Source organism: Spea bombifrons, chromosome 9 (assembly GCF_027358695.1).
Source record: "Spea bombifrons isolate aSpeBom1 chromosome 9, aSpeBom1.2.pri, whole genome shotgun sequence".
In the NCBI taxonomy this organism is placed as follows: domain Eukaryota; kingdom Metazoa; phylum Chordata; class Amphibia; order Anura; family Pelobatidae; genus Spea; species Spea bombifrons.
Window position 1 is genome coordinate 17090054 of NC_071095.1, and position 23150 is coordinate 17113203.

At 53.4% G+C, this 23150-nt stretch overlaps 2 protein-coding genes across 2 annotated transcripts; one reads left to right on the forward strand and one right to left on the reverse strand.

Annotated features, from left to right (window-relative positions):
* Positions 1-950: 950 nt before the first annotated feature.
* LOC128504302 (putative PIP5K1A and PSMD4-like protein) lies at positions 951-15869 on the forward strand. The gene is given in 28 exon segments (XM_053474339.1): positions 951-1016; positions 2536-2583; positions 2957-2991; positions 3282-3374; positions 3483-3613; positions 4059-4176; positions 4273-4425; positions 4531-4830; positions 4958-5163; positions 5558-5641; positions 5742-5790; positions 5887-5971; positions 6145-6282; positions 6362-6491; positions 6637-6717; positions 6833-6926; positions 7486-7590; positions 11549-11570; positions 11573-11603; positions 12521-12661; positions 13529-13643; positions 13774-13860; positions 13980-14048; positions 14171-14386; positions 14824-14932; positions 15021-15152; positions 15380-15447; positions 15584-15869. Coding segments are annotated over 28 exon segments (3048 nt in total). The 5' UTR covers positions 951-979; the 3' UTR covers positions 15755-15869.
* A 311-nt stretch (positions 15870-16180) lies between these two features.
* On the reverse strand, positions 16181-20633 carry LOC128504653 (uncharacterized). The gene is made up of 6 exons (XM_053474790.1): positions 20533-20633; positions 17549-17698; positions 17162-17284; positions 16893-17003; positions 16695-16812; positions 16181-16595 (listed from the first exon to the last, which is right to left on the reverse strand). The coding sequence occupies exons 1-6, from the start codon at positions 20596-20598 to the stop codon at positions 16561-16563; spliced, it is 603 nt and encodes a 200-aa protein (XP_053330765.1). The 5' UTR covers positions 20599-20633; the 3' UTR covers positions 16181-16560.
* Positions 20634-23150: the final 2517 nt, after the last annotated feature.

Consider the following 23150-nt stretch of genomic DNA (forward strand, 5'->3'; position numbering starts at 1 on the left):
GTAAGCTCACACCTGGGTGACGTCATCAGAGCGGGGTGTCGTGTTCGACCACGTGGTTTCGCTCAAGCTGCCAGTTCCGGGTCACGTGACAGGTAACGTCACATCAGGCGCGGTCTCCCACGTGCTCCGTACGTCATCCTGGCTCCGCCCCACACGTAGTGCGCCTGCGCGAGAGAAGAGGCCGGGACGGGAGGGAGAGAACCGGGACAACAGGAAACGAGCCCGAGATCTACGGTACCAGCGAGCGGGCCACAAAACCGTAACACGGCACCCCGTGAGCAGCAAGCGGGCCACAGAAACACAACACGGGATCCCGAGACCGGCGAGCAGGGCACTGAACGTCAACACGGGACCCCGAGGGCAACCGCCCCCCCCCCCAAATACACCCAGAAAGAGACCCTGAGGGCAGCCAGGGGCCCCAATACCACAGCAAGAGACCCTGAGGGCAGCCAGGGGCCCCAATACCACAGCAAGAGACCCTGAGGGCAGCCAGGGGCCCCAATACCACCAATAGAGACCCCGAGAGAAACTTGGGCCCCCAGTACCACAGCAAGAGACCCTGAGGGCACCCAGGGGCCCCAATACCACCAATAGAGACCCCGAGAGAAACTTGGCCCCCAGTACCACAGCAAGAGACTCTGAGGGGAGCCAGGGGACAGAGCGCCATCCCCAGCGTATTTTAGGGACTGCTGGAGCCCCCAGGAAGATATTGGCTTCCAGGTGAACCCGTTACCGGCCCCTAACTCAATCTCCTCAGACCCCAGTACCCCGGACCCCTGAGTGTGGCACATCGCCCGGTATACCCAAAAGATTTGCCTCCGAACCCACAGCCCTTTCCACCCCAGCGTACAGATAACTGCGCGGTGCCAGCCCCCCCGGAGCCCGTATACCGCCAGCGCGGGCCCTGACGGACGGGGTGCGCCCCGGTTGGGGATTCTGCTGATCAGTGACGCTTCTCTCTGGACCAGCTGAGGACAACATGGCATCTGCCATCTCCGAGTCGGCGGGCGGCGCAGGTAAGGTCCATGCGCGGCCCGGGGCCCCCGAGGCAGATACCCCACCTGGAGAGGCCCATTAGACCCGGCTTTATTGCTGTTTTGACTCAAACCTTAATCGGCCCTCTGTCTCAGGTAAACGGGAATAATAACATGAAGCACATTGCATGCTTTGGGCAGAGACAGGTGTGCGATGACCCCCCCCCGGTAACTATATATATATTACATATATACATACACCCCTTACTGCCTCGCCAGCTCTGTATTCCGCACTAGCTTTAGCTTAGGAGCTCGCATTAAATACCCCTGTTTGCCCCTCTTACACCAGACAGCAGCCCTCAGACCTTTATCCACCATAGAGACCCTCTGTGCCTGCGGGGGGTGGGGACGGCTACAAAGGACCCTGAGTCTGACCCCATACAAAGGATGGCGGTTCGTCCCCCGCGGGGTAAGGGAACGGTCGCTGCAGTGACATCATAACGCTGTCTGACATCACCTTCAGGGAGTAGTAGTTATTTTTACGAAGCGTCGGCCGCCTAATCGCTGTTTGTGTTGCTTTTGCTGAGAATAGTAATTATGACGGCTCAGCCATGTATCATGCGTGCCGTGCGGCTGCCACGGGGAGTCGCTTATTGTCCGTGGAAATGAGGCAAGCCTGTGTCCCTTGTGGTTGAATCTGAGAGAGAGGTAGATAAGTAGAACAGCCTCCCAGCAGTGGTGGTAGAGGGTAATACAGTGAGGGTATTAAACATGCATGGGATAGACATACGGCTCCTGAATCTGAGACGAGACCAGCGACTGATTAAGGTTTGAGTCTTTACAGCGGGCGACTAGAAGGGGGCCGGATGGGGCCGAACTGTTGTCAGATCCAGTGCCTGGGTCGTGTCAGCTTGTGATAATGTTCGGGGGGGGTTCTCCAGTGATTGGGGGGACGGGACTATCAAGCATTTGGATCTGATCATCTACTGGGGGGGCAGATCCATGCCATTGCCCCCCCCCTCGTGTCATGCCAGCTGCGGGGTATCGCGTTCAAGCCCCTCCAGGACAGCGAGACCTGACCAAGAGCCCTGTTAAAGCGGCAGGGCTGCAGTTACACATTAACGGGGCAGACGGCGGCGTGGAGTCCGGTGACCGCTGTTGCCGTGATACGGCTCACCGCACGCCCGCTCCCCTCCCGTCCCGGCGTGTTTGGGAGTTAATTAATTTCCACCCAGCCCACATGCCAAGCATTACAGTGACACGCTACATACACGTACATGCGCAGGTATGCAAGTCTGCGGCGGCGCATGCTCTACGCGATGCTCATTGTTTGCAGATGGGGGGGGTCCTGTGAGAGGCCAAATACGCTCGGGTCCCGGGAGCCCCCCCTGAGCCCCCTTCATCCGGCAGAGGCATATTTACCCCACATGTCTTTATAGCAATGATTGGTCCACACGGTAATACTGGGCCATAGGACTATTCTGGATAATGTTTCCCACCTCTGCTGGGATGCGGATTCGTGTAGTGATTGTCTTAGCGCAGTCTTCTTGTCTCCCGGCAGCGCTCGGCTTTCTGTGCTGTGGTCTGGGCTCTCGAGTCTCCCGGAGAGGTACCGGCCCCGGGCGTGCGGTGTGACAAGTGCGGTGTGCCCCCGGGGGGGGGGGGTCTGTGGGGGTGTCCTTTAATTGCCATGACGACTGCCGCAGCGTGCACCTGCCTGTCTGAGACCCAGGATGCAACGCCTCATTAACCCTTGCCGTAGCAGACTCCTGCATGGTGTTTTTCTCGCCCCATTTAATGGCCGAGCGCTCTCTCCGGATGGAGCTGAACGTTCGCGGGACGGGGGGCTTGTGTGGGCCTGGGGTGGGCAGCTTTAAATGAGGATTTGTATGCGATCTGTCCGCTGACACGTATGGCTTGTCTGCAGCTTCCGTGTATTAACCCTCCGAGAACCTCTCCTAATGCTGTGTTTGAATCCGCAGGAGCCGCTGCCCCGGGAAAAACGCCCCCGTCAGAGGTAAGAGCCGGCGAGGAGCGATGCTCAGCAGCGTCGTGTATTTTGGGAAGGTGATGCTCCCCCCGCTCACCTAGTGGTAAGGTGGGGGGGGCCCTCGTGGTCATCGCCAGAGGGGGGGCGCTGGGGCTTGTAGCAGCGTTTTGCCCTCGCTCTCCGGACAGTCTTCGGGGGTCTCTGTGTGAGGCTGCTCGGGGTCTGATGCTGCTGCTCTGTAGTTGGCGGGGAGACGCGGATGGCCGCGCATGTTTATTTCCGGGTCTGAAGCTGACCACCTGTTCTCTTCCCTGTAGATGCCCAGCTCTTCGGGTCAGTCCGGGGCGCAAACTATGAAGAAGATTGGCCACAGAGGGGTGGACTCAACGGGAGAGACCACTTATAAAAAGGTTAGGGGGCTGCGGTGATGCCAATGGGTACTCGGAGGACAGGCGGCTGTCTCCCGGGGTATTCACCGATACGGCCTCGCGGTTTCATCCTCTCTATCGTTTCCGCAGACGACGTCTTCTGCCCTGAAAGGTGCCATCCAGCTGGGCATCACACACACCGTGGGCAGCCTGAGCACCAAGCCGGAGCGGGATGTCCTCATGCAGGATTTCTACGTGGTGGAAAGCATCTTCTTCCCGGGGTACGCGTGATTTTTCTTTTGGTGGCTGTTGGTTGAATTAATGGTCGAATTCTCCTCAGAAAAAGTTATTTCCTTTAATAGATTATGCGCATAATCGAGACAAGGCACACAACACACAAAAGTCGAAGCGTTGTCTAATTACGTATTTGGATTACATGGTTTATATAACTTCTTATACTTCTTATCTGCTTCTAATAGCATGCATCATTCTGATTGGCTACTTTTTAAGCAGGTTACGCCTCTTAGTAGATATATTGGCGCAACTCGTGATATATCATAGACTAGACATTTTCTACTGTCTTTGTCAGCAATAATATTTATGATAACATAAGCATTTTTCTAACAGTGGCTCTGTCAGTAGATGCTTCGAGCCAGTGCTAGGTGTGTGTCTGCCTCTAATATAGAGAGCTCGGCTTCAGTAACCTCTTCTTCTCTTCTTCTTTAGCGAGGGAAGCAATCTGACCCCGGCCCATCACTACAACGACTTTCGCTTTAAGACGTACGCGCCCGTGGCCTTCCGCTACTTCAGGGAGCTTTTCGGCATCCGGCCGGATGATTATTTGGTACGTAAAGGACCCGGGAGGTATAATGGGAGACCCTGTCCCAAGAGCTTACAGTCTGGCGGTATAATTGTTTGGATTTTCTTGTTTTGTGTGCAGTATTCTCTCTGTAACGAGCCGCTCATCGAGCTGTCTAACTCTGGAGCCAGCGGTTCTCTGTTCTATGTGTCTGGCGACGATGAGTTTATCATTAAAACGGTTCAGCACAAGGAGGCGGAATTCTTGCAGAAGCTGCTGCCCGGATATTACATGGTAAGGTGCCGCTGGCTGCGTGGGGGTAGCAGGGACGGACCTGGCCGCTGCTTCCCTGAGAGCTGCTCGTTTTGGGGTAACCGCTTCTTGTTCTTGATCCATTAGAACCTGAATCAGAATCCACGGACTCTGCTTCCCAAGTTCTACGGGCTGTACTGCGTGCAGGCCGGCGGGAAGAACATCCGCATCGTCGTCATGAACAATCTGCTCCCTCGCTCGGTTAAAATGCACCTGAAGTACGACTTGAAGGGGTCCACCTACAAAAGACGCGCTTCGGCCAAAGAGCGCGAGAAAAGCTTCCCCACCTACAAAGACCTGGACTTTGGACAGGACCTGCCCGACGGGCTCTTCCTGGACCCCGACATGTACAGCGCTCTTTGCAAGACCATCCAGCGGGACTGTCTGGTGAGGGTCCGGGTGACGGAAGTCGGTGGGAGGGGGGTTATGGATTATAGTTTTAGATTGTGCTTAGATCGTGGAACGTTCTCCTGTCTTATCCCAGAAGGTAAATGTGAGGTCTTTTTTGCTTTAGGTCCTTCAGAGCTTCAAGATCATGGATTACAGCCTGCTTGTTGGCATCCACAACATGGACCACGCTCAGAAAGAGAGGGCAGTCGTGGACGGACACTCGAGCTCGGACTTGCGAAGGCCTGCGGCTCAGAAAGCTCTGTATTCCACGGCCATGGAGTCCATCCAGGGGGAGGCCCGTCGGGGCGGCTCCATTGAGACCGATGATCAGTATGTTGGTTTTTATTTGGTGTTTTCGCCTATCTTCACGCCCCCAGGCAGAATGACTTTAAATAGACTGGAGTCCGTGCCGATGACTACCTGTATGAAGATCGTTGGCCGGCGTGGCAGCCGTAGTTTTGGGCTGCGTGTTGTCGGTTGGTGTTCATACATCTGGTTGTGGATTTACAGGAGGGATGTGTTTATGAAATCGTATCCCTTACTGTCTGCTCGTTTTTATTCCTGGGCGCGCTTTAAATAGTCTGTGACCGAGCGGCTCGCTCTACCCACCAGTCTGCTGCTGCCCAGCTGCCGCTCTGTCTGGTTTTGTTCGTTGGGGCAGTTGCCATAAAGAAAAAGATCTCTTTGAAAGAACGTGCGTGACGTTACAATGTTTCTCCAACAGAATGGGCGGAATTCCTGCTCGGAACTCGAAGGGAGAGCGTCTTCTGCTGTATATCGGAGTCATCGACGTCTTACAGTCTTACAGGTCAGTGGCTGACCACAAGAACCACATACTACCCTTCTTGTGTTTATTTATCTGCCCCTCTCTCTGTGAGTTGTTACCGTATTGTGTCGTTTCCTTGTAGGTTTATCAAAAAACTGGAGCACTCGTGGAAGGCGCTGGTGCATGATGGGGTGAGTACCTCCTGCTTTCGCTCCACGCAGGGATAGGACTATTGGTCTGGCTGCCGCGCGTCCCGTCTTAATCAATGATTTCTGTGTTTGCCCCAGGACACTGTGTCTGTCCACCGGCCCGGCTTCTATGCCGAACGTTTCCAGAGGTTCATGTGTAACACCGTGTTTAAGAAGATCCCATGTGAGTCGTCTGGGATGTGTAAGAGAGTGGGTGGTTTGAGTAGAAGCTCGCAACTGCTCCTCATGGGCGGTGTCATTGGAGGCCAGCAGATTTGTAGGCTTTGGTTGCCAGTCAGATGGCTCCTCCTTTGTAACTTCAAAGCTAAGGATTGTCCGCACCCTTTATTTTGTCAGTAAAAGCCTCACCCTCCAAGAAGAGCCGGACGATGCCTGGCTTGACACGAAGAGCCACCCAGACCGCGGTGCCTTCGCAGTTGCTGTTGGGTGGAGAGGCCAAGCAGTATCTGGCGGCTGAAGGGGACACAGAGCAGGGTGAGCACCCGGTTTGAGCCCTAAGTCAGGACCCAGATTCCTCCCTGTCCACCCCTTTGCTCAGTGTCCCTTCTTTCAGGGGGACTCTTAGGAAGACCAGACCTGCTCCCACGTACACCACCAGTGGATGAAGCTGCCAGCGACTCATTGGCAACCACTTTATCTACCTCCTCGCTGGGCAGTGGCGGGCAGAATTCCCCTGCACACAGGTATGAGTTCAGATCCCAGGCCACTCACTTGTTTGCCCATCAATGTCATTGTAATGGTTCTACAGCCTTTGACGTTGAGGCTGCCGCCTGCTTCAGGCTGCATGCTTGCGTTTTGTACCCTTACCTATAGTCGTCTTCTTTTTAGGTCCGTAGGGGTGGAAGTGCACAAAGCAGAGGCAACGGAGTATGAGTTACACACACGGCATGGCAGTGCCTCGTCTGACAGGTGAGGTGTTGCATTTGTGCCCTAAGTAATGTGCAGGACGTGGCCCCCAATATCTCGAATTATATGGCCAGAAAATAGCAACTTCCACTAATTGCGCCTCATGTTTGTGCTGAAGTTCCTACAGACGCAGGACACAAGAAGCTGGCGAGCAGGAAGGGGAGGAGGACGACGCGTTGGATGTCAGCCAGATTGAGACCGAGATCTGCTTTGTAAGTACCCCCCGGCAGGAATGAGGTGCTGTTTCCTGCCCGCTGACTTTGATGGCTTGGACTCCCCTGATCTGCTTTCTCTTGTTGCCCCAGTGAACTGGGATACACTATATGCCGACATCTTGAAGCCGGACTAGTGCAGCACCACGTGCAATGTTAGATGGCTCTGCTGACGGGGAGTCCAGCAGGGGGCGCCGCTGACACTGCTCTGTGTGGAGAGGAACCTGCTTTATGAATGAGTGGACTCGGTTTGTCTCCTGTGCCCCTCTCCCGGACTTCTGTTACAAAGGGTTAAAAGGCTGCTCTTCAGAAGGGTTGCTGGTGGGGAGGGTTCTCCTCCAATTTGCCTTAATCTGTAACCCTTTCTTGAAGTTTCTTTTTCTTTTATTATTTAATATATATATATATATATTTTTGAAGTAGACAGACTGTTGCTTGTAGAAATTGTGTTGAAGCTGCGTTGAGAAGACACGGACCAAAAACCAAAAGCATTTGCTGCCTAATTTCGGGGCTCCTTCCCGTACAAGGAGCTGTAACCTCACTTCTCTGTGGTCCACAGGGTCCACGCAGGGCCAGAGACTTCTCATATCCTACAGTGTTTGGAAATGACGCGGCGCCTGTCTTCCCCTCCGGAGGAGCCCACGTTGTCTGTGACACGCGGTTATGACCAAACAGTGCCAGTGCCAACCCGTCTGCTGCCTTGTGCATGTGCGCCGACGCCAAAGCCCGATTCCCGTGAGGGGTCGGCCATCCTGCTTCTCCACGCGGCCCGGGGGTCCGAGCGAGCATCGCCCGGCACGAATGTTAAATAGACTGCTCGTGGTCATTCACAGAACTCCTTGTGTCCGTTCATATTGCCTTGCTTCTTGACGCTCCGTGGTTACGAGACTCTGCTGGCAAGAAAGGGGGCTCTGTTTTTTGGGGTAACTGACACGTTTGCCCACCCTATTTATAAAGGGCAGTGACTGAGGATTGGATCGTTGCCTCTTCTGCCCCATGTAACTTCACCTGGTGTTTATTTTTTTTTTTTGGTTGTAATTTTACGTTTGTTTTATTTTCATTTATTTCCCCTCTTATTACACCCGTGTTTTACTATTTATTTAAGTGTTTTAATTCTTCATACAGAAAGCTCTGAGCTGGAGCAAAGCTATATCTCTGTATGTAAGGAAGCCTATAAACGGAATGGAAATCAAATGTTGGTGTGTGTTATTTCACGCGAGTGGGAAGGATGTTCAGGATCATCTTCTGAAATATCAGCCTGAAATCCAATGCGCTGACTCTTATCATGCCAGAATAATAATACAGTAAGGCTAATACAGTAAGACTGGACCCGGTATAGTAATGATCATCTGCATGGAATATTAGAAATAACCAGCTGTAATGTATATATTGCAGTCAAAACGCTCGGGGCTGGTTATACCCAGCCTGGGATGATATCTCTCATCCTTGTGTGGTTAGTGATATCCAATTCATGGACGAATAGTTCTTTGGAGCTGATTCTTTTCAATGAACCGGGTGATTCAGTTCAGTAAACTGAATGACTCATCTGTAACAGTTCAGTTTGTGAATCATTAACTATACTGATAATATGATCCTATGACCGGGTCTTCTGCACGGCACACAGACTCACAGATCATGTTACAACTCATCGATTCACTGACTCAAAGAACCGTTCAGAACACTTCTGAGTCACCAGGTCACTGACTCAAAGAACCGGACACTTTATTGCCACAGGATGGCACCATCAGTTGCCTAAATGCCATTTAATGATTAGAAGTAATTGTAATTCCACAATATTTCCACAGGAGGGCGCCATCAGTTGCCTAAATGCCATTTAATGATTAGAAGTAAATGTAATTCCACAACACAGCCACAGGGCGGCGCCATCAGTTGCCTAAATGCCATTTAATGATTAGAAGTAAATGTAATTCCACAATATTTCCACAGGAGGGCGCCATCAGTTGCCTAAATGCTATTTAATGATTAGAAGTAAATGTAATTCCACAATACAGCCACAGGGCGGCGCCATCAGTTGCCTAAATGCCATTTAATGATTAGAAGTAAATGTAATTCCACAATGCATCCACAGGATGGCGCCATCAGTTGAGTAAATGCCATTAAATGATTAGAGGTAATTGTAATTCCACAATATTTCCACAGGAGGGCACTATCAGTTGCCTAAATGCCATTTAATGATTAGAAGTAAATGTAATTCCACAATACAGCCACAGGGTGGCGCCATCACTTGCCTAAATGCCATTTAATGATTAGAAGTAAATGTAATTCCACAATACATCCACAGGAGGGCGCCATGAGTAGCCTAAATGCTATTTAATGATTAGAAGTAAATGTAATTCCACAATACAGCCACAGGGCGGCGCCATCAGTTGCCTAAATGCCATTTAATGATTAGAAGTAAATGTAATTCCACAATGCATCCACAGGATGGCGCCATCAGTTGCCTAAATGCCATTTAATGATTAGAAGTAAATGTAATTCCACAATACAGCCACAGGGCCGCGCCATCAGTTGCCTAAATGCCATTTAATGATTAGAAGTAAATGTAATTCCACAATATTTCCACAGGAGGGCGCCATCAGTTGCCTAAATGCTATTTAATGATTAGAAGTAAATGTAATTCCACAATACAGCCACAGGGCGGCGCCATCAGTTGCCTAAATGCCATTTAATGATTAGAAGTAAATGTAATTCCACAATACAGCCACAGGGCGGCGCCATCACTTGCCTAAATGCCATTTAATGATTAGAAGTAAATGTAATTCCACAATACATCCACAGGAGGGCGCCATCAGTTGCCTAAATGCCATTTAATGATTAGAAGTAAATGTAATTCCACAATATTTCCACAGGAGGGCGCCATCAGTTGCCTAAATGCCATTTAATGATTAGAAGTAAATGTAATTCCACAATATTTCCACAGGAGGGCGACATCAGTTGCCTAAATGCTATTTAATGATTAGAAGTAAATGTAATTCCACAATACAGCCACAGGGCGGCGCCATCAGTTGCCTAAATGCCATTTAATGATTAGAGGTAATTGTAATTCCACAATATTTCCACAGGAGGGCGCCATCAGTTGCCTAAATGCCATTTAATGATTAGAAGTAAATGTAATTCCACAATGCATCCACAGGATGGCGCCATCAGTTGAGTAAATGCCATTTAATGATTAGAGGTAATTGTAATTCCACAATATTTCCACAGGAGGGCGCCATCAGTTGCCTAAATGCCATTTAATGATTAGAAGTAAATGTAATTCCACAATACAGCCACAGGGCGGCGCCATCAGTTGCCTAAATGCCATTTAATGATTAGAAGTAAATGTAATTCCACAATATTTCCACTGGAGGGCGCCATCAGTTGCCTAAATGCTATTTAATGATTAAAAGTAAATGTAATTCCACAATACAGCCACAGGGCGGCGCCATCAGTTGCCTAAATGCCATTTAATGATTAGAAGTAAATGTAATTCCATAATACAGCCACAGGGCGGCGCCATCAGTTGCCTAAATGCCATTTAATGATTAGAAGTAAATGTAATTCCACAATACATCCACAGGAGGGCGCCATGAGTAGCCTTAATGCTATTTAATGATTAGAAGTAAATGTAATTCCACAATACAGCCACAGGGCGGCGCCATCAGTTGCCTAAATGCCATTTAATGATTAGAAGTAAATGTAATTCCACAATGCATCCACAGGATGGCGCCATCAGTTGAGTAAATGCCATTTAATGATTAGAGGTAATTGTAATTCCACAATATTTCCACAGGAGGGCGCCATCCGTTTCCTAAATGCCATTTGATGAGAAGTAAGTGTAACTCCACAAAACATCCACAAGGTGGCGCCACCAGTTGTCTAAATGCCATTTAATGATTAGAAGTATATGTAATTACAAAATATGTCCACAGGATGGCGACATCAGCTATGTAAATACAGATGAATGGGATTTTTGTAATTACACGAGATATCTCGAGGCCGTTGAGTGGCTTCGTGAAAGGTTATCCTACATTACATTTGCATTAAATGGCGCGTCGGGCAGCGGGTGTGGATTGCGGACACTAGTGATGTCCAGTTCATGAACTTCACCAGCTCACTGACTTAAAGAACCGTTCAGAGCAGGTCTGAGTCACCAGTTCACTGACTTAAAGAACCGTTCAGAGCAGGTCTGAGTCACCAGTTCACTGACTCAAAGAACCGTTCAGAGCACTTCTGAGTCACCAGTTCACTGACTCAAAGAACCGTTCAGAGCACTTCTGAGTCACCAGTTCACTGACTCAAACAACCGTTCAGAGCAGCTCTGAGTCACCAGATCACTAATTCAGATTTCACTGACACTGAGGAGGAAAGAGGGGCATCAGGGGAGGAAAGAGGGGTATCAGGGTTTTGGGGGAAAGGGGGGGTAATGGACAATCTAAACAGGGACACTTGGCAGGTATTCTATTGGGTGCAGGCAGTACTATGTGCAGGATTGGTTCTAGGACCCCTTCGGAGAGGTGAACTACATTTCCCGGCAGCCTTTTTGCGCCGGGCGGAAGCGGCGTCGGCTGGGTGGGGATTGGCTCAGGGCTGTCAGCCAATGACCGAGCTTGTTGTTGGAGAGTCGGAGCCGCAGTGACAATACAGCAAGATGGTGTTGGAGAGTACTATGGTCTGGTGAGGAGCGGGGCCGGTGGGTGAGGGCGTGGGGTTCTAGATGAGAGAGAAGAGCCCCTGGGAGCCGGAATCCAGATCTAAATGGCGGCTCAGGAGATGGAGGCGGGAGAGAGAAGGAGAGTCGGCCCGAAAACCCTGAGTCATCCTGGGGAGTCAGGGCACAGATTGAGGGACACACCGGGATTGACTGGCACAGTGACAGACCTGGGGGGCTGACAGAGAGAGAGAGAGAGAGAGACAGACAGACAAACAGACCTGGGGGGGGGGTGACAGAGAGAGAGAGGGAGGGGGGCAGACCTGGGGGGGCTGACAGAGAGAGAGAGGGACAGACCTGGGGGGGCTGACAGAGAGAGGGGGACAGACCTGGGGGGCTGACAGAGAGAGGGGGACAGACCTGGGGGGCTGACAGAGAGAGGGGGACAGACCTGGGGGGCTGACAGAGAGAGGGGGGGCTGACAGAGAGAGGGGGACAGACCTGGGGGGTCTGACAGAGCGAGAGAGGGACAGACCTGGGGGGTCTGACAGAGCGAGAGAGGGACAGACCTGGGGGGGCTGACAGAGAGAGGGGGACAGACCTGGGGGGCTGACAGAGAGAGGGGGACAGACCTGGTGGGCTGACAGAGAGAGGGGGACAGACCTGGGGGGCTGACAGAGAGAGGGGGACAGACCTGGGGGGCTGACAGAGAGAGGGGGGCTGACAGAGAGAGGGGGACAGACCTGGGGGGCTGACAGAGAGAGGGGGACAGACCTGGGGGGCAGACAGAGAGAGGGGGACAGACCTGGGGGGCAGAGAGAGGTGGACGGGGCAGTTCACAGGCGTCATGGCGTCTGTGATGCTGAGTCACCGGGTTAGATTTCCGGCGGTCGGCCCCTGCCGGACTGCTCCCTCTCACCCGTTTCCTTTGTCTCCCCCGCAGTGTGGATAACAGCGAATACATGAGGAATGGGGACTTCTTGCCGACGCGCCTTCAGGCCCAGCAGGACGCCGTTAACATCGTGTGTCACTCGAAGACGCGCAGCAACCCCGAGAACAACGTGGGGCTCATCACGTTAGCAAAGTACGTGCGGCGGGGCCCCCGGGGGCTCGCAAATGAACACTTCGATCACGCAGCCCTAAAGCTAGAGACGATCCCCCGACATCCGCGAGACCCGGTGTCGCTGTAGCGGCGGTTTAACCCTGTGAGACCCGGTGTCGTTCTAGCGGCTGTTTAACCCCGTGAGACCCGGTGCCGTTCTAGCGGCCGTTTAACCCCGTGAGACCCGGTGCCGTTCTAGCGGCCGTTTAACCCTGTGAGACCCGGTGCCGTTCTAGCGGCCGTTTAACCCCGTGAGACCCGGTGCCGTTCTAGCGGCCGTTTAACCCCGTGAGACCCGGTGCCGTTCTAGCGGCCGTTTAACCCCGTGAGACCCGGTGCCGTTCTAGCGGCCGTTTAACCCCGTGAGACCCGGTGCCGTTCTAGCGGCCGTTTAAACCCGTGAGACCCGGTGCCGTTCTAGCGGCCGTTTAACCCCGTGAGACCCGGTGCAGTTCTTGCGGCCATTTAACCCCGTGAGACCCGGTGCCGTTCTAGCGGCCGTTTAACCCCGTGAGACCCGGTGCCGTTCTAGCGGCCGTTTAACCCCGTGAGACCCGGTGCCGTTCTAGCGGCCGTTTAACCCCGTGAGACCCGGTGCCGTTCTAGCGGCCGTTTAACCCCGTGAGACCCGGTGCCGTTCTAGCGGCCGTTTAACCCCGTGAGACCCGGTGCCGTTCTAGTGGCCGTTTAACTCATTTTAAGGTTGTAACAGGGCTTTTATAGCTTTGATAAGAAGATTGCAGATATTACACGCTCAGTTGGGGCTGTTTGCGGGGAGTTGTTCCCCGCATATGCTCCCTGTGCTCTTGTCCGCGGGTGCCGTGTAAATGACCGTATGTCTGCTTCCAGTAACTGCGAGGTGCTGACCACGCTGACGCCAGACACCGGCCGGATCCTCTCCAAGCTTCACTCCGTGCAGCCGATTGGCAAGATCAGCTTCTGCACAGGAATCCGCATTGCGCATGTAAGTACCGCGCGGCCTCGGAGCCCCACGGAGTAGCCGTGATCGGGGAATGCCGGCACACGCCATACTTTCCCTAATCTCTGAACGCTCTCGATCCGTGAGTGATTAGACTGTGTCTTGCCGTCTCTAGCTGGCTCTGAAGCATCGGCAGGGCAAGAATCACAAGATGCGGATCATCGCCTTCGTGGGAAGCCCAGTGGAAGACAATGAGAAAGACGTGAGTGGAGACGCCGTTCCTTTTCCGTGCAATAGACCGTCTCCTGCGCCACGGAGGCTGTCGTGAAGGGGCGGCCCTCAAACCTTTCATGCCACATAATGCTTTTTTTTCCCCCCCAGTTGGTAAAAATGGCAAAACGGCTAAAGAAAGAAAAAGTCAGTGTCGACATCATCAACTTCGGAGAGGAGGTACGTGCGATCGCTGGTGATCTGATCGATGCAGCAGGGGGCTCCTTTACGACCCGGTGCGTTAAGAGGAACCCCTGCAGCAGGGTCATGGAGTAACTCGTGCCTCCAATTCCACCCCCCAGGAATCCAACACAGAGAAGCTGACTGCGTTCATAAACACCCTGAACGGGAAGGACGGGACCGGCTCTCACCTCGTGACCGTCCCCCCAGGACCCAGCCTGGCAGACGCCCTCATCAGCTCCCCCATCTTGGCCGGAGAAGGAGGTGCCATGCTCGGCCTGGGAGCCAGTGACTTTGAGTTTGGAGTGGATCCCAGCGCTGATCCAGAGCTGGCTTTGGTGAGTGCTGACTGATCCTGACCTCTCCGTGTCGCCCCCCCTGCACCCGGACTAAACGCTTTCCCACAAAGTCAGCTCTGCCGGGGGCATTCCTTTCCCGTTATGCCCCGAGTAACCGCTGCAGCGTGCTTATAGGGTTTGCAGAATCACTTTGGGCGCGCTTTTGGCTCCTGTGCTGTCGGGGGCCGGCTGGTGCAGTTAAAAGCAGTGGAAGTGGATAGCGACTGCTAAGTAAACATGGTTTTAAGATATAATCCGTTTCTTTTCATGTAAGTAAGGATGGGTTTCTTGAGTAGACGAAAGACATGCCGCTTTCATTCATTGTATTGGAGCAGAGGCAGCCAAAGGGCTACAGGCCATCAGCTTGCCCTTTGCCCTAGCGTGGCTTGGATGGTGAGGGGTATTGATGGGTTCCTTCCCGCTATGTGTCCCCTCAGGCCCTGCGTGTGTCCATGGAGGAGCAGAGACAGCGGCAGGAAGAGGAGGCCAGGAGGGCCGCAGCCGTGTCCGCCGCTGAGGCGGGAATAACTTCTACCGCTGCTGATGGTGAGAAGCTTTGGGCTGGAAACGCCGGCTCCGGGGACGTTTGCCCTGACTTGTGACTTGTGGTTTGCCGTTTGTTTGGTGCCTGCAGATTCGGATGACGCTTTGCTGAAGATGACCATCGGCCAGCAGGAGGGGGGCCGGACCGGCTTGCCAGATTTCAGCAGTATGACAGAGGACGAGCAGATTGCGTACGCCATGCAGATGTCCTTACAGGGGGCCGGTACGGACAGGCTCGTTACTTGCGGTGTTTCTGTGGGCTGGTTAATTGGTTACCCTAAAGCTGGTGGTTTTATTAGATATGCTTTTCCGATCGTTCTGTTGGAATCATCGGGCTCCTCGGTAGGGTAAGGGCTGACTGCCTGGGATTTATTGCCTCCTTCTTTGGGGTCAAATAAAAAGCCCCCCACATACCACTCATGTATTGATCCTAATAATCGCTCCCTGCAGAGTTTGGCCAGGCGGAATCGGGTGACCTGGACAGCAGCGCGGTGATGGACACATCCGAACCGGCCAAGGTGGGGTCAACTAACGCTGCCTACTGTTACGCGTGCCGCCTGCCGCCCGGCGCCCGCTCTGTGCGCTCTCTCCACCTTTATGTCTTCTGTCCGTCTGACTCTCCCCCCTCTCTCTCTCTCCCTCTCGCGGCTGCAGGAGGAGGAAGATTACGATGTGATGCAGGACCCGGAGTTTCTTCAGAGTGTCTTGGAGAACCTGCCTGGTGTGGACCCCAATAACGAGGCCATCCGTAACGCTATGGGGTCATTGGCTTCCCAGGCCTCTAAGGACACAAAGAAAGATAAGAAGGAGGAGGAGAAAAAGTGACAGCCGGCGGCGGGCGCTGACGTACTCGCTCACTATATATACGGGCTCCTAGGTCTAGCATAATGACATTTGTTACTTGCTGTAATTATTAATAAAACCCACTTTATCCCTCTGATCGCTGGATGAATAGTTTAGCCAAACGCTCCTACGCTGCGCCTGCCGTAGATGCCCTCCTGCATGCTGTGACTGGCTGTCCGGGAGGGCGCGCGGCGGCTGGCTGTCCGGGAGGGCGCGCGGCGGCTGGCTGTCCGGGAGGGCCCGCGGCGGCTGGCTGTCCGGGAGGGCCCGCGGCGGCTGGCTGTCCGGGAGGGCCCGCGGCGGCTGGCTGTCCGGGAGGGCGCGCGGCGGCTGGCTGTACGGAAGTATGCTTGCGGCGGCTGGCTGTACGGAAGTATGCTTGCGGCTTCTCGTTCTCTGTGTTTGCAGTTGCCAGCCTGTTGCTGGCAGTGTGCTCGTTGCTCTTGGAAAGATTATTCGGCGATTTTATCGTGTGATGAAATCGGTGTAATAAGCGAAGGAAACGGTAAATAGGATTCAATTTTATTGGGATTGATTGTAACAGAAGTTTGAGATTCGAACGGGGGGGGCCCTGTGTTGTTTGGGAGCGGCCACCCTGGCGCAGGGGGTTTAACGTTGGCAGCGGAGGCTGCAAGCGATGCGGGTTAGTCTGCACTATTGGCAAACGGCTGCCCCTCATAGCATTTCTTTATAATATCCTTGTCGGGACAGACATGCACGGATAGCGGGGGAGCTGCTGGTGTCTACTGTGCACGGTGCCTGTCCGGGGGGCCGCGCGTTTCGCTTCCTCAGGCGCTGAGGCTTATCCTGCCCCCGCTGGGAGCTGGAAGCAAACACAGCAGGAATTAGCAGCAATACGTAGACGGCGGGGCCACAGGAACATGTATGTGACGTGTCTGCTTCAGGGCGGGAGGACACTTACGTGGAGAAGTAGTTAGTAGGTAGGTGGGCTTGTTGTTGCAGAGCAGAGTCACCAGGCTGCCCAGCGTCCCCACGGCCACGACCTGCACGTCCAGGGACAGGCCCAGCGTCACGTTCCTCTGCAGAGAGAGAGTCCATGGGTCACAATGCCAGCACCCCGTAAATGCCCCCGCGTCGCATGATATGGACCACTGTTTACCAGCACTGCCTGGAAGTACATCTCAAGGTCCTGGCAAGACGGGAGGGCATCGGTGGCATCCATCCGGCGGGCGACACATCCCTCGGGTTGTCCGTGGTAAACCATCAGATGCTAGGGGTCAAAAGATGGAGGGTCATTGGCTGTGTCTGCGTGTGTTGCCCCCCCCCCCCGTCTGTCACCAGAGATGTCCCCGGACCTCCAGTCTGACGCAGAGTAAAGCCGAGTAAACGTTCCGCTGCCTTCATACCCCCGGCAGCCCTTATGCTCACGTTTTTAAGGTCGCAGGTGATTCCTGGAGTGGATCCCTGATCAGTGAGATCGCTGAGGGCCAGCAGCAGCGACGCTTCGTTCTGGACGTTGAGCTGTGGTGGCAGGTACCCGGACGTGTCTCTCTGCTCGGACACAGGAGGGTTAAACAGCGGTAAGTGCAACCTCGAATCATTTCGGGGGTAATAATCAAATAAATGCTTTTCTTCCCATTTCTCACGATTACCAGATCACGCGTGTGTCTGTATATGTCCGTGTGCGCACACACAGTCCGCGGGTAATGGGGCAGTTTCAGTCCTGTGGGCTCTTCCCTTTATTTCTTTCTTAAAAGTGAAGCCGTTTGTGACACGTGATCAGCGGGACATGTAACCCACCCGGCCCCATCTCACCTGATTGCAGGTCGCTCTCCCCAGGTAAGTGGCCAGGAGCACTCCCAGGACACTGATGGCCAGCGCGGCCACGGCTCCCACCGTCATTATGAGCAGCTTTCGGCTGGACGGAGGTGGGGACGGGGGAAAATCCAGGCCAGTCGGGAACGGCTGCGGGGAAACGAGAGCCCGGGGTCAATAATCATCTGCCCTGTGACAGCAGCCCGCTTGTGATCACGCCATGTCTGTGTTTCTTATAGATCAGCTGCCCTGTGATCACGCCATGTCTGTGTTTCTTATAGATCAGCTGCCCTGTGATCACGCCATGTCTGTGTTTCTTATAGATTGGGTGCCCTGTGATCACGCCATGTCTGTGTTTCTTATAGATCAGCAGCCCTGTGATCACGCCATGTCTGTGTTTCTTATAGATCAGCTGCCCTGTGATCACGCCATGTCTGTGTTTCTTATAGATCGGGTGCCCTGTGATCACGCCGTGTCTGTGTTTCTTATAGATCGGGTGCCCTGTGATCACGCCATGTCTGTGTTTCTTATAGATCAGCTGCCCTGTGATCACGCCATGTCTGTGTTTCTTATAGATTGGGTGCCCTGTGATCACGCCGTGTCTGTGTTTCTTATAGATCAGCTGCCCTGTGATCACGCCATGTCTGTGTTTCTTATAGATCAGCTGCCCTGTGATCACGCCATGTCTGTGTTTCTTATAGATCAGCTGCCCTGTGATCACGCCATGTCTGTGTTTCTTATAGATTGGGTGCCCTGTGATCACGCCGTGTCTGTGTTTCTTATAGATTGGGTGCCCTGTGATCACGCCATGTCTGTGTTTCTTATAGATCGGGTGCCCTGTGATCACGCCATGTCTGTGTTTCTTATAGATCAGCAGCCCTGTGATCACGCCATGTCTGTGTTTCTTATAGATTGGGTGCCCTGTGATCACGCCATGTCTGTGTTTCTTATAGATCAGCAGCCCTGTGATCACGCCATGTCTGTGTTTCTTATAGATTGGGTGCCCTGTGATCACGCCGTGTCTGTGTTTCTTATAGATCGGGTGCCCTGTGATCACGCCATGTCTGTGTTTCTTATAGATCAGCAGCCCTGTGATCACGCCATGTCTGTGTTTCTTATAGATCGGGTGCCCTGTGATCACGCCATGTCTGTGTTTCTTATAGATCAGCTGCCCTGTGATCACGCCATGTCTGTGTTTCTTATAGATCAGCAGCCCTGTGATCACGCCGTGTCTGTGTTTCTTATAGATCAGCTGCCCTGTGATCACGCCATGTCTGTGTTTCTTATAGATCGGGTGCCCTGTGATCACGCCATGTCTGTGTTTCTTATAGATCAGCTGCCCTGTGATCACGCCATGTCTGTGTTTCTTATAGATCAGCTGCCCTGTGATCACGCCGTGTCTGTGTTTCTTATAGATCAGCAGCCCTGTGATCACGCCATGTCTGTGTTTCTTATAGATTGGGTGCCCTGTGATCACGCCGTGTCTGTGTTTCTTATAGATCAGCTGCCCTGTGATCACGCCATGTCTGTGTTTCTTATAGATCAGCTGCCCTGTGATCACGCCATGTCTGTGTTTCTTATAGATCAGCTGCCCTGTGATCACGCCATGTCTGTGTTTCTTATAGATCAGCAGCCCTGTGATCACGCCATGTCTGTGTTTCTTATAGATCGGGTGCCCTGTGATCACGCCATGTCTGTGTTTCTTATAGATCGGGTGCCCTGTGATCACGCCATGTCTGTGTTTCTTATAGATTGGGTGCCCTGTGATCACGCCATGTCTGTGTTTCTTATAGATCGGGTGCCCTGTGATCACGCCATGTCTGTGTTTCTTATAGATCGGGTGCCCTGTGATCACGCCATGTCTGTGTTTCTTATAGATCGGGTGCCCTGTGATCACGCCATGTCTGTGTTTCTTATAGATTGGGTGCCCTGTGATCACGCCATGTCTGTGTTTCTTATAGATTGGGTGCCCTGTGATCACGCCATGTCTGTGTTTCTTATAGATCGGGTGCCCTGTGATCACGCCATGTCTGTGTTTCTTATAGATTGGGTGCCCTGTGATCACGCCATGTCTGTGTTTCTTATAGATCAGCTGCCCTGTGATCACGCCGTGTCTGTGTTTCTTATAGATTGGGTGCCCTGTGATCACGCCATGTCTGTGTTTCTTATAGATCAGCTGCCCTGTGATCACGCCATGTCTGTGTTTCTTATAGATCAGCTGCCCTGTGATCACGCCGTGTCTGTGTTTCTTATAGATCGGGTGCCCTGTGATCACGCCATGTCTGTGTTTCTTATAGATTGGGTGCCCTGTGATCACGCCATGTCTGTGTTTCTTATAGATCAGCTGCCCTGTGATCACGCCGTGTCTGTGTTTCTTATAGATCGGGTGCCCTGTGATCACGCCATGTCTGTGTTTCTTATAGATCAGCTGCCCTGTGATCACGCCATGTCTGTGTTTCTTATAGATCAGCTGCCCTGTGATCACGCCGTGTCTGTGTTTCTTATAGATCGGGTGCCCTGTGATCACGCCATGTCTGTGTTTCTTATAGATTGGGTGCCCTGTGATCACGCCATGTCTGTGTTTCTTATAGATCGGGTGCCCTGTGATCACGCCATGTCTGTGTTTCTTATAGATCGGGTGCCCTGTGATCACGCCATGTCTGTGTTTCTTATAGATTGGGTGCCCTGCGGGGGGCTCCTGCTGTTCCTGTCTGCCCTGTGGATTTCTGATGTGGTCTGTGAGTTATGCAACAGGATTGTGGCCCCCTGGACAGGGTTTCTTCCCAATAAACTGTCCTCAGTTTCTATTTTAACAATGATTAAGGTGGGTGCGCAGGGTGCATTGCTTGTGTACACATCATGCGCAAAGGTCACTTGCATTTCTCCTGAAATAAGCCCACCTATGTATGGTTTCCAGCACTGAATTGGTTAAGCTGCCTACATGAATGGGGGCTGTGGGTGATGGGTACCTTTCGGTTACTTACATAGGGTGGGCTCTTCAGGTGCGCACTGGCTGGCCAGGACTCGGTGGTCTTGTCTTCAGCAGACATGCCAGTTTCTTGGATGGTAGTATGTGTGCTGCGGGTGAGCCTGCAGGATCTAAGATCTGCTGGGCAGAGGGTGGAGGCTTTATGCAGTAACACCCACCCACCCTTACCACATTGTTAACCAATCAATAGCCAGAAACCTGATGCGGGAGCGGGGCCGTCACTACCTGCAGTACTGAGGAGAGGTGTGAGACACGGAGTGGGCATGTGTCGGGGCGTCGGATGGGACTCTCCGGAGTGGGAATGTGTTGGGGCGTCGGATGGGACTCTCCGGAGTGGGCATGTGTTGGGGCGTCGGATGGGACTCTCGGGAGTGGGAATGTGTTGGGGCGTCGGATGGGACTCTCCGGAGTGGGAATGTGTTGGGGCCCCGGGTGGGACTCTCCGGAGTGGGCGTGTGTTGGGGCGTCGTATGGGACTCTCGGGAGTGGGAATGTGTTGGGGCGTCGGATGGGACTCTCGGGAGTGGGAATGTGTTGGGGCGTCGGATGGGACTCTCGGGAGTGGGAATGTGTTGGGGCGTCGGATGGGACTCTCCGGAGTGGGAATGTGTTGGGGCGTCGGATGGGACTCTCCGGAGTGGGCATGTGTTGGGGTTGTCGGATGGGACTCTCGGGAGTGGGAATGTGTTGGGGCCCCGGGTGGGACTCTCCGGAGTGGGCATGTGTTGGGGCGTCGGATGGGACTCTCGGGAGTGGGAATGTGTTGGGGCGTCGGATGGGACTCTCCGGAGTGGGAATGTGTTGGGGCGTCGGATGGGACTCTCGGGAGTGGGAATGTGTTGGGGCGTCGGATGGGACTCTCCCGAGTGGGAATGTGTTGGGGCGTCGGATGGGACTCTCCCGAGTGGGAATGTGTTGGGGCGCTGGATGGCGAGTGGGAGAGTGTGTTGGGGTGCTGGATGGCGAGTGTCTTGGGGTGCTGGATGGCAAGTGGGAGAGCGTGTTGGGGTGCTGGATGGCGAGTGGGCGAGCTTGTTGGGGTGCTGGATGGTGTGTTGGGGTGCTGGATGGCGAGTGGGCGAGCTTGTTGGGGTGCTGGATGGCGAGTGGGCGAGCTTGTTGGGGTGCTGGATGGTGTGTTGGGGTGCTGGATGGCGAGTGGGCGAGCTTGTTGGGGTGCTGGATGGTGTGTTGGGGTGCTGGAGGGCGAGTGCGTTGGGGTGCTGGATGGCGAGTGTGTTGGGGTGCTGGATGGCGAGTGGGCGAGCGCATTGGGGTGCTGGGTGGCGAGTGGCCGAGGGCGTTGGGGTGCTGGGTGGCGAGTGGGCGAGCTGGATGGCAAGCGTGTTGGGGTGCTGGATGGCGAGCGGGAATGCAGTGTTCTCCCACCGTTCCCGCGGAGCACAGAGGCGGGTGTGTTTTGCGCTCGCTCCCCTCTCTCGGGGGGGGGGAAATCACGTTGCCGGTGTGGATAATGGGGGCGCAGGCCGTGCCAAGAGCCGGATACCTGAGCCCTGGGAACAGGAGGTCTCTGTTATGTAGAGCGATGAATGGCTCTCCACATTCTCCACATCCCCCAAAATGCCCCGCTCCATTTACCCCCCCCAGGGGCAGGTATCTGAGCTGTCTGGCACCTGCAGACTGTGAGAGGCATTGTTCTGTTCTGTCCCTGGGGCCGATTAGAGACACAAGGACTCTTTTTGTTCCATATCTTTATTGGAAGACCCAGAGAAAAGTGCGCTGATACCAAAAACGGCGGCCGCTCCATCCATTCACTCCTTTAACTGTGAAGCAACCTTTCTTAGGGTTGTGGATGCAGGGAATAGCTTGCCAGCACAGATGGTGGAGCTGAGATTACTGGACCTGCCCTAAAATCGGCCGGATCCCTACATGGGACACGCGTGTGTCCTGAAGCAGCCTACCGCTGAGGAGCGTGACTTCACGCTATGGCCGCCAGACGCGTGATTATTCAAGGACTGGCCTGTCAAGCAGAGTCTCAAAGTATGGAAGCTACTTGTTTGTTCCTGGCCTTCAGGGCCACAGCAGGGAGGAAAAAGGGCCGCTAAACGGTGTACATTCTGTCACGCCACGGCTCTGCCTCGCAGGCTACTTCACGGTAAGAGGCAGCTTGGCACCTGTCTGTCAGTCATTTGTCCAGGTTGTTCCGAGGGCCATCGCTGACACGGCATAACCTCTTACATGGACACGCAGAAAGCTCCCTTTACATGTATGTGATGTAGCCCCCTTTACATGTATGTGATGTAGCCCCCCATTTTCTTCAGCTTGATTCATGCCACCCATTGGCTGCTTGGCGAGAACGGTCAGACCACAGGTGCTTCCACCAGGTAAGCAGTTTAAATATTTTTAACCCTTTGACAAGATGCATAGTAAAGTATTCACGGGGTATTTAACACGCATCCTGAACGGTCCCTTTAACGCCTGATTCACAGCTCTGTGCGCTGTGCTTAATTTAAGGTTTTGTTTGTTTCGTTTGTCAATAAAGTTGCAAGAGTCAGGGCCTATAGGCGGGCTCTGTTGAAGCAGAGTACTTGGCCAATTAGAGTTCGGTACAGAAGACTGACGTGCCTCTACAGCCATTGCGTTCCCAGTGGC